The sequence below is a fragment of the Oncorhynchus nerka genome, unplaced genomic scaffold (assembly GCF_034236695.1).
Source record: "Oncorhynchus nerka isolate Pitt River unplaced genomic scaffold, Oner_Uvic_2.0 unplaced_scaffold_4359, whole genome shotgun sequence".
Classification (NCBI taxonomy): domain Eukaryota; kingdom Metazoa; phylum Chordata; class Actinopteri; order Salmoniformes; family Salmonidae; genus Oncorhynchus; species Oncorhynchus nerka.
Window position 1 is genome coordinate 1 of NW_027036940.1, and position 11,346 is coordinate 11,346.

The following is an 11,346-nucleotide window of genomic DNA, read 5'->3' on the forward strand; positions in this document are numbered from 1 at the left end:
GAAGTCAAAACTGTGGTCGTGCTGGTTTGCATTGTATTCCCTTTGTAGCATCAGACACTACAGTACAGTAGGCTACAGTTCCCCAGGCTTCTGAGTATCAGTGATTATCAGACACTACAGTACAGTAGGCTACAGTTCCCCAGGCTTCTGAGTATCAGTGATTATCAGACACTACAGTACAGTAGGCTACAGTTCCCCAGGCTTCTGAGCATCAGTGATTATCAGACACTACAGTACAGTAGGCTACAGTTCCCCAGGCTTCTGAGCATCAGTGATTATCAGACACTACAGTACAGTAGGCTACAGTTCCCCAGGCTTCTGAGTATCAGTGATTATCAGACACTACAGTACAGTAGGCTACAGTTCCCCAGGCTTCTGAGTATCAGTGATTATCAGACACTACAGTACAGTAGGCTACAGTTCCCCAGGCTTCTGAGTATCAGTGATTATCAGACACTACAGTACAGTAGGCTACAGTTCCCCAGGCTTCTGAGTATCAGTGATTATCAGACACTACAGTACAGTAGGCTACAGTTCCCTAGGCTTCTGAGTATCAGTGATTATCAGACACTACAGTACAGTAGGCTACAGTTCCCCAGGCTTCTGAGTATCAGTGATTATCAGACACTACAGTACAGTAGGCTACAGTTCCCCAGGCTTCTGAGTATCAGTGAATATCAGACACTACAGTACAGTAGGCTACAGTTCCCCAGGCTTCTGAGTATCAGTGATTATCAGACACACACCCTGTTGAATTACCCCTCTTAGTATTTATATATATATATTATTTCCCTTTATTTAACTAGGCAAGACAGTTATGAACAAATTAGTATGTTCAATGATGACCTAGGAACAGTGAATAACTGCCTTGTTCAGGGGCAGAACAACAGATTTTTACCTTGTCAGCTCAGGGAATCGATCTTGCAACCTTTCGGTTACAAGTCCAACACTCTAACCACTAGGCTACCTGCCACACCTAGTATAAGGAGTCAAGGTCTCAGAGAGGAATGCAGAGTATACTTGCCGCTGAGGGAAGAGCTGGGGCCTCTGCTGACGGTAGAAAGACAAACATTTATAAGTGTATGTGCATTGTACCCTCATAATAAAAACATCTAATCAAATCCAATTGTATTCATCACATGCTTGTAAACAACAGTGAAATACTTACAGGCCCTTCCCAACAACGCAGAGAGAAAGAAAATAGAGAAATAATAGAAAAATAATAACACGTAATAATACAAGTTATAATAAACACCATGAGTAAAGATAACTTGGCTATACCAGTACTGAGTTGATGTGCAGGGGTACGAGGTAATTAGAGGTAGACATGTGCACATAACTAAATAAAGTTACAAGGCAACAGGATAGATAATAAACAGTAGCAGCAGCATACGCAATGAGTAAAAACACGTTTGTGCAAAAAGGGTCAATGCAGACAGTCCGGGTTAACTATTTGGTTAACTATTTAACTAACTATTTAGCAGTCTTATGGCTTGGGGGTAGAAGCTGTTCAGGGTCCCATTGGCTCCAGACTTGGTGCATTGGTACCTCTTGCCATGCGGTAGCAGAGAGAACAGTCTATGATTTTGGTGGCTGGAGTCTTTGACCATTTTTAGGGCCTTCCTCTGACACCGCCTGGTATATAATTACACAAGCATGTGCAATTGACAGCAATTAACATCCCATCATGCTTAGGGTCATGTATAAAAGGCCCATTTATTATTTTGGTTACCATGGCTAGAAGAGATCTCAGTGACTTTTAAAAGAAGGGTTTCAAAGATGCATAGGGTTTAAAGGGCATGAGTGTGTCTCAGTCACCCAATTTAACACCTATGGGAGATTCCTGAGCGGCACCTGGGACAGTGTTTTCCACCACCATCAACAAAACACTAAATAAAGGAGTTTCTCATGGAAGAATGATGTCACATTCCTCCAATAGAGTTCCAGACACTTGTAGAACTATACCAAGGCGCATTGAACCTGGCAGCTCGTGGTGACCAAACGCCCTATATATGCTCGTTTTCTATATTTTGGCAGTTACTTGTATGCCATACACTAAATTGTCACAAGTATGTGGACACCTGTTTGTCGAACATCTCATTCCAAAATCATGGGCATTAATATGGAGTTGGTCCTTCCTTTGCTGGTCTAACAGTTTCCACTCTTCTGGTAAGGCTTTCCACTAGATTTTGTAACATTGCTGCTGGGATTTGCTTCCATTCAGCCACAAGAGCATTAGTGAGGTCGGGCACTGATGTTGCGCAATTAGGCCTGGCTCGCAGTCAGAGTTCCAATTCATCCCAAAGGTGTTTGATGGGGTTGAGGTCAGGACTTTTGTGCAGGCCAGTCAAGTTCTTCCACATCGATCTCAACAAACAATTTCTGTAAGGACCTTGGTTTGTGCACGGGGGCATTGTCATGCTGAAACAGGAAAGGGCATTCCCCAAACTGTTGCCACAAAGTTGGAAGCACAGAATCGACTAGAAAGTCATTGTATGCTGTAGCATTAAGATTTCTCTTCACTGGATCTAACGACCATAATTGCTCCTCCATCAAACTTCACAGTTTGCACTATGCATCGGGGCAGGTAGCGTTCTCCTGGCATCTGCCAAACCCAGATTCGTCCCTTTATCGTTCATTTAAAAAAAGATGTAGGCCTATCTCACTTCATAATCCCAGTTAAAAAATACTCACTCTGAGTAAAGCAGCAGTGCTGGTGATGACAAAATCACATCTTTCAAAGTTCAGGTTTTCCTAATGTGGTCATAAGGTGTGGGTTACCGGGGCTGCATATTACTGCATTGTAAAAATCCAATCTCATTTACTGACTTAACATGTAACCCCACCACACCCCTCCCCTATCCAACTACACCACAGGGCAGAACACATACCTGGTTAAATTCCACATTATGCAAGCCTGGCTGCCATTTATCTGGGAGAGGCTCAGTCAAGAACACACAAATCATTTACAGAGAGAACACATTTCAGTCAAGGTATGTGACACTGAAGAGCAGGGCTTGAACTACAAGGGTTATGGGAACATAGCAGAAAAGGGCATTCCCTTAATCATTGAAAACATAAAAGGGTCCCCAAGAGTATGTGTTTAATAGTTATGTTGGCCCAGGCCCATGTTTTTTGGGAAATGTCTAGTGAATATCAAATCAAACGTTATTGGTCGCGTACACATATTTAGCAGATGTCATCGCGGGTGTAAATAAATGCTTATGTTCCTAGCTCCAACCGTGGAGTAATACCTGACAGTGCAAAACAATACACTCAAATCCCCAAAATAAAAATATAGAAATATTCATGGCAGAATTCGGAACGTTGAATTTCTGGTCCAAATGCTGTTTCGAGACTGCCGATCTAATATCCATAAGTTATTTTCGGATGGAGGTAATAATGTAAGAAACGTTCTGAGCAAATAATGTAAGAAATAACACACAAAAATATACTGCAAAGTTAGTTAAGAGCGAGGAACAGGGCGACCATGTCCATAGGCGCCATCTCCGCTAACGTGTAATTTCAACCCTGACAAATAGCTCTAAAGAATCGTTCTCTTTGAAACACTTAATTGCACATTTACAAATTGAGACATGAGTGGATGCAGAAGAACAGAGTACCTGTGTCTGTGATTCACTGTGTTGCTTGGGACAGGAGCTCTAAACCTGCCACGGTTTATTTCTCACTGCTGGATCATGAGAAAGCACCAGTCATAAGAGAGGCGAGGCTGCAGCAAACAAGGAAAGATAAAATATAACCAGCTTTCGTAGGCTACTAACAAAGGAAAAAGCAGGCAGTATTTACAGTTAACATGCCAAACATACACTATATAGACGTATGTGGACACCCCTTAAAATTAGATTAGTGGATTCAGCCATTTCAGCCACACTTGTTGCAATCTCCATAGACATACATTGGCATTAGAATGGCCTTACTGAAGAGCTCAGTTACGTTCAAGGTGGCACCATCATAGGATGCCACCTTTCCAACAAGTCAGTTTGTCAGATTGCTGCCCTGCTAGAGCTGCCCAGTTCGACTGTAAGTGCTGTTATTGTGAAGTTGAAACTTCTAGGAGCAACGGGCTGTGGTAGATCACAAGCGCACAGAAAGCGAGGTCCATAAAGAAATGGTTTGTCGAGATTGGTGTGGAATACGTAAAAAAAACATTTAACCTTTATTTGACTAGGCAAGTCAGTTAAGAACAAATTCTTATTCACAATGACGGCAAACACTGGCGAGGCTGGGCTAATTGTGCACCGCCCTATGGGACTCTCAATCACGGCCGATTGTGATGCAGCCTGGACTCGAACCAGGTTGTCTTTAGTGATGCCTCTAGAACTGAGATGCAGTGCCTTAGACCTGTGCTCAGAGCCCTGACCTCAACCCCATTGAACACCGACTGGGGAGGTTGTTTAAGCATTGATTGGGTCACTCGTCTCCTTCAACACTTGATTTTGACAAGGTTACCATAGCACAAGCAGGGGGGGGGGGGGGGGGGGGGGGTATAGTGAGTTGCTACAACAGATAACTGTTGACATTTGCAAAAAATAAATAGCTCTGGAGGAAGTCTTTAAAGCCAACTACACTATTACATAGACTTGCAGTTATGCCAAGTCACAACTCCCAGTATTTAGTGCTGCTTAGTCAAGCATAGGCAGTAACTAATTTAAGCTAATGACTATGTTCATAGACTCTGCTAGACAAAAGATTACCACTCCTGAGCATTCAGCCATTTACCCGATGTTGAAGCAAAGTGGACAGGCAAGCATTTACAGAAACTCATGTAGTGGTGTAAAAGAATAAGACAACACGATAAGTATTTTTGGTTTTTAATCGAAAGGCCATGCAGTGCCTCCCAGTTAAGATCTTAACATATCACTTTAAATGGTACAGGTGGGACAAAACAATACATCTGCAATAACTAGTACAAAATAAGACTAAACATCACTGAGGAATGTAACAAATTAAATACGTAAAAGAAAGCAAAACTGTGCGCCATCACTATTGCTGCGCTGCAGGACCTCCCCACAAGGACTTGATAGAGGCTAAAAAAAATCAATTGAACCCTGCGTAAAAAATTAAACAGTACAATTTGGGATAGAGTATAGGACTAAACAAGACAAAAAAGCAATAAGTTACCATCTTTACTTTCATGTGCATGTTTACTGTGGGAATTGAGGGGGCATTGGGTAAGGCACCATGGGCTGTGGTGCTTGTTGCTGCGTGAAGGGGAACTGTTGATGGCTCATGCCATTCTGTGCACCTCCTTGGTTGGCACTAAACTGTGGGGCCTGGAAGTTCTGCGTTGGGAACGCCCCGGCCTGGCTGGTACCATAGTTTGACTGGCCGTTGCTGCCGTAGCCGCTAAAACCATTGCCGCTTTTGTCAAAGCCACTTGCCCCATAGCCTCCACTCTGTGAATTTGTGCCAAAGACCTTCTTTGGTCCACTGTCAAAACCTCTATCGTTTTCCCTGTCCCTAAAGCTACTGAAGTCACGCCTGCCCCCGGAGGAGTACCTGTCCCGACGGTCATCCCTAAATCCACTACCACCTCTGCCTCCCCTTGAATGACCTGAAAGGAAAAACCAACAACAAATTAGAGTCTTCTTTCATGCCAATTTGAGTGATATGAAATGGGTACATTGGAAAACACTGTAGGGGGGTAAATGGCTAACAAAAATAAATCAAGATCCCATAGCTTTGACTGTGCCAAACCCATCCACGTCAACAAAAAGGAAAAAAAATGGCTGCAGCTGAACCACAGTTCCTGTATCTCACCAATTAGATTTACCTCCTCTGTCCGCCATCTGGAGGAGTTTAGGGTTGATGGCCTGGTTGGCCTCACGGAGCACAGCAACGAGGTCGCTGGCCTGCCTCATGTTGTTGGGGGTGAAGAAGGTGTAGGCTGTGCCAGTCTTTTGGCTCCGGGCAGTTCTGCCGATGCGGTGAATATAGTCCTCAGAGTTGTTGGGGTAGTCAAAGTTGATGACAAATTTCACATCTTCAACATCTGTAGGATGTGTTGCGGTGTGGCAAAAAAAAAACAAAGGAGCGCACAAAGATGCACACCACAACAGCCAGACCAAAAGAGCAAAGTTAGTACAACCATTCACTGGATGTAGCTGGTTTTTCCACTAGGCTGTAAAGAATAGCATTAGACAACTCCAGAAAGACTTAATCTGTGGGGATACTACAGTGGGAAGAGAGAAACGATGCACACTCCAAATGCTTCCCAATACAAATAGCCCCTCAACAGCCCCCCCCCCCCCAAAAAAAGGAGCAGAAGTCCTACCATAGAGTATGCATTCACTAGTCCATTCCCATTGCAGAAAACTCCCCAAACAATGACAAGTGACTGCCGGGTGCTTCTACACAGTAAGGCCACTATGCGCACTGTTGCCTCCTCATGTGCCAAAACAAGGACCTTATGGTGATAACGAAGGCCCTTTATTCCCACACTCATAAGAAGCTCGCTATAAAGGCCACACTGCACCGTCTTGCCAAGACTATAAACAATTGGGAAAAGCTAAAAGACTGAGCCACTTACTCCTGTGACCATAACAAAAGTACCCCCTGCCTCAAAGCAAGATATTCCCAGAACCAGTGTTCACGTGATCAAATGTCTCTCGTTGGCAGGTCTCGACATGACTTGAAACGCAGGTGAGGGAGGAGTGCGAGCTTGGATTTTTATCCCCAGCCAACCGACATGACCCACTGACACTAAACGCCAGTAGCCACATCATTACAGAGGTGAACGTGTAATTGGACCTACAACTGCTCTCAAAACAGAAGTTTAGGAAACTGCCACATTTGTCACACATGCTTTGAGATAGCTACACCTCCCAGAACTCGATGACTTGCAATGCCCAAACCGACATGCAAGACATGGAAACAGCAGAGCCTGGTGGAGCCATGAGCTTGGGTGTGAAGCAGTCCAAACCGATGCCAGAGAACAGCTGCATTTACAGGGGTGCAGCAGCTAACTCTCATTTAGGCCCCCTTTTGGGCAGCCCAGCGTGATAGTCAGCACTCAGACCCCGCCACCTCTGTATGTGACTGGGTGATGTCCCAGTCAGGACACCTCCAAGAGTCCTCCTTCCCCCTCTGGAGACCTGGGCGTGTCATGCCAAGGCCCTGCCTCAAAAGACCGCTCCTTCAGATAGGGGAGAAACTCAGAAGGCAGAAGAGTTACAGAAAGAACCACTTTCTTTCAGGAAAAAAAGTTGGTACAAGGGACCAAGGACAGAATGAAACTAACCTAGACCCCTGGAGGCGACGTCTGTGGCAATGAGAATTGGCGCCTTTCCAAACTTGAACTCTGAAAGAAGGAAAATAAATTGATAGCTGGCCATAAGAGGTTGTGTCATACTAAATTGTTCTTGTGATAAAACTCACCATTGAGCACCCAGTCCCTCTCCTGCTGGCTCTTGTCTCCATGGATGCCCATTGCTGGCCAACTAAAAGGAGCAAGTGTCAATTGAGTCCAGTAAAACACATGATTACCCTGAGTTTAAAGAACGAAGTATTGATGTCACTTACCCATCCCGCCTCATCCTCCTAGTGATCTCATCACATCGCCTCTTGGTCTCTGTAAAGATTATGGTCTTGTTCTCCTTCTCACTCATGATCTCCTCAAGTAGGCGGAGGAGCCTGGAAGAGGAAGGCCGGGAAGCATTCAATTAGTGACTACACAACTAGCACCTGAGTCATATTATCCACCCATTAAATATACATTACAGAAATGCCACAGGTCAGACAGGACTCACTTGTCTTCCTTCTCGCCATCATTGCAAACATCCACAATCTGCAAGATGTTGTGGTTGGCACTCAGCTGCAGAGCTCCCACATTGATCTGGACGTAGTCCTTCAGGAAGTCCTCTGCCAGCTGGCGCACCTCTTTGGGCCAGGTGGCACTCCACATCAGCGTCTGTCGGTCAGGCTGGAAAGAACAAGAAAGGAGTCAGAATATACCCTTGACGACTGTACCAAGTGAGATCAGTAGACTTTTAGCACATTAATGCATCACAACAGAACTCACTCTGATTTGGTCCACAATCTTTCGGATTTGTGGTTCAAAACCCATGTCGAGCATTCGGTCAGCCTCATCCAGGACCAGGTAAGTGCATCTGCGCATGTTCGTCTTTCCCGCCTCCAGGAAGTCAATAAGTCTGCCAGGTGTGGCAATGCAAATCTCCACACCTATAATAAAAAAAAATTTTGCACCAAATTCCATAGATTCAAATCAGCCAAATACATAGAGCGGTTGTGGAACTTACCTCTATCCAGGTCACGGAGCTGTGGCCCTTTGGGCGCGCCCCCATAAACGCAGACAGACTTCAGGCGAGAAGCTCTGCCATACTCTGCCGCCACCTGCTGGACCTGCTGAGCCAGCTCACGGGTAGGGGCAAGCACTAAGCACTGAAAGAAAGATTGAATACCATAAATCCAAGTGTGGGTGTGAGATTAGATACAAGTCAGAATATCCATGGTACTTACAATAGGGCCATCTCCACGTTCCAAGAAAGGCTGGTGGTTAATGTGCACGATTGCAGGCAACAAGTACTGCAGAAAAAAAGTGACATTGCATTACAGAAAAAAACACTAGTCCTTATTTTTAAGAGCAATTCTAAATTGTTGGAATAGTCAAAGGCTAGGACTCTCACAACACTTACAGAGAGAGTTTTCCCAGAGCCTGTCTGTGCAATGCCAACCATGTCCTTGCCACTCAATGCCAGTGGCCAACCCTGTGCTTGGATCGGTGTTGGTTCTGACCAGCCTGCTTTGTTAATGACATCCATCACATATGCTGTGGAAAGAGGGTGGTACATGAAAACTAACCAATTGAAGAAAAGTTCAGATCAGAAATGCATTTTTCAACTGAATGTGTCAGATATGAGTGGATGTGCATACTTGGAAAACTTGCTTCATGGAACTTCATAATTGGATTAGGGCAGTCCCTCCCCTTCACAGTAACAGCTTTAGTACTTCTGTACTGTGCAACCTCTTGCTGCAATGACAAACATGTAGCGACTCAGATCAATTGGCATGGCAATGCAAAAGACAACGACAGCAAATGGCCATTGGTGATTGGGCAGGAAGAGGAACCTATGCAAGAACACATGCCAATGACCATTGCGTAACATTTAGAGTAAATCTGCATCTGGATTTTGACCACTAGAATACATACCGGAGCTCTCCGATTAACATCCGGGTGTTCTTGGTAAAAGTTCTTTTCAAATTTAGAGAGTTCGTCAAGGTTCCAATGCTTCTTGCGCAGTCTATCACCGGGATTACCAAACTTCCCCCCACCACCTCCTCCTCTTCCGCCGCCTCCAAAACGAGGTGGTCCACTGCCATAACTGGGGAAATGGATGGTCTAATGTTAGTCACGCCAACCAATGTAAAAGAGATATAGGTTACATGTGGATAAACTCGCTTGAGTAACCGCCAATCAAAGAAACGTATTTTTTAAATGTAGAATTAACAGAACACTAGCAGTAAGCGTGTAACTAATTAAACATGACATTATCCCAACTTCAATACGATGCAGAAGCTATTGCCAGCGTTAACAAACTAGAAGAAACGCGTGGCTTATTGGACTGAGTCACATTTTTAAAAAAAACAGCAATCTTCAATATATATCCCGCACATGAACAATGAAAAAAAAAAAAAACCGGCCGGCATTTTGTATTCGCATTCAATAATGCCACATGGCGTACAAATACATTTAGTCGGCTAGTTTACCGGTTATCTGACACTTGCTGTACGATGAGGCACAATGTTAATGTTAAGATCACATTTTCATAACGTTAATAAGGTAAATTAGACATTTACTACAACCGCTGACTAGGGGGTTCGTGATTTTAATTAGCAGGCCTCCAGCTAAGAATTTTCGGATTCAGATCAGGCCTCTTGCTAGTTTCATGACGAAACGAGGCCTTTAAAAACGTTGGTCCCTTCTAATTCTGAATAGATTTCGATAGTTTCCATTTTTTTTTTAAGTTTGAAAAACGGCAGTCTAAGTAAAAAATAATCATCGAAATATACCTAGCTAGATAAAATAGTACGGTATCTACGGTTATCCCGTGCGTCATGTCAGCCATTTCTGACAAGACAACGAGGTGTTAAATTTACTTAAAATTCATTCAAACACTTACCCTCTATCTCTACCACGATCTCTGTCGGAAAATCCAGGCATCTTGTAAACAAAGTGTATAAATAAAAACGATAAATAAACTACGCCTGAAAATCCGGTATCAAACCCGAACTGCCGTGATGATGCTGAAATGCCGGTGAACTAAAAGGAGATTCGGCTTTTATTGCATGAGGAAGTGTCACGCTCCGTCCGAGTTAAGTATTAATCCGCGGTGAACTGACTACACCGCAGCACATTGCGTAACGTCACATTCAAAGCTATTTGGAAGGAACACGTGCATATTTTGCGTCGATGTTCCGAAAATGGTGTGAAATGGAGGACCTAATTTTGTCGCAATATGTTTATAATGTCGAAGGCGCCGTATAGATAAAGTATCTGTATCCCATATGAAAATCTATTATATAAAAAAAGGTTTTGAAACAAAAGCTATTGCAAATTAAATATCTAATACGACAGAATGCTATTGTGTACAACTTGTGGAATTTCGCTAGGTATTAGTATTATAATCAATGTATCACATTTTATCAGGTGTATCACAATAACCACGTTTCCATATAGTTGTATACGAGTAAATTCATACCGTATTAACAGCTGTGATATAAATGCCGACGGTGTGTCCGTAAAATTATTTATGTGAGAAATTCACGCGACGATGTGGTATGACTCGGGAAACCATTCGGGTTATTGGGCTACATATGAAATCAATTGTTATGAACTTCACAGGTTGGTAAAAGTTCACGGTGATCTTGATGCTCATTTCCAATAGATATTGAGGGTCTAATTCTGGTGACATGATGATCGATGCTTGACTGCCGTTTGACAAATAAACAAATTATCGCGTTTAGGTGTATCAGAGCAACATATTTAGACATAGCTCTCTGGGTGTTTCACTTGGGATTATTTAATGAAACCTGTTGGCGAAAGCATATGTACAAAAAAAAAACAGTTGTGATCCGGTTGCTTTCCTTTTACCATAAGTGACGTCAAGTCAACGAAAAAAAATATGGCTAGATGGCAGTCTCAAACTAGTGCAGTCGATATGCAGTAACATCTCCCCCAAATTAGAGTTCTGCTGATTCCTTTAGCGTAAAAGATGGTAGACCTAAAGCCACTTAATCAGATTATGTGTTTAATGAATAATAGACTGCAAAGGGTTTTTGGAAATAGGAAAAGCTACTCTGTAATGT

At 43.4% G+C, this 11,346-nt stretch overlaps 1 protein-coding gene across 2 annotated transcripts; it reads right to left on the minus strand.

Annotated features, from left to right (window-relative positions):
* Positions 1–4,816: 4,816 nt before the first annotated feature.
* Positions 4,817–10,309, minus strand: LOC115104290 (probable ATP-dependent RNA helicase DDX5). Of its 2 annotated transcripts, none has more exons than XM_029625667.2 (13): positions 10,161–10,309; positions 9,191–9,362; positions 8,914–9,010; positions 8,676–8,809; positions 8,500–8,565; positions 8,280–8,421; positions 8,042–8,202; positions 7,770–7,942; positions 7,543–7,653; positions 7,399–7,460; positions 7,262–7,321; positions 5,782–6,013; positions 4,817–5,575 (listed from the first exon to the last, which is right to left on the minus strand). In XM_029625667.2, the coding sequence occupies exons 1-13, from the start codon at positions 10,199–10,201 to the stop codon at positions 5,548–5,550; spliced, it is 1,479 nt and encodes a 492-aa protein (XP_029481527.1). In that variant the 5' UTR covers positions 10,202–10,309; the 3' UTR covers positions 4,817–5,547. The 2 variants fall into 2 exon arrangements, with proteins under 2 accessions (XP_029481527.1, XP_029481526.1); XM_029625666.2 differs by having other exon boundaries at positions 5,795–6,013; positions 10,161–10,307.
* Between the last annotated feature and the right edge of the window lie 1,037 nt (positions 10,310–11,346).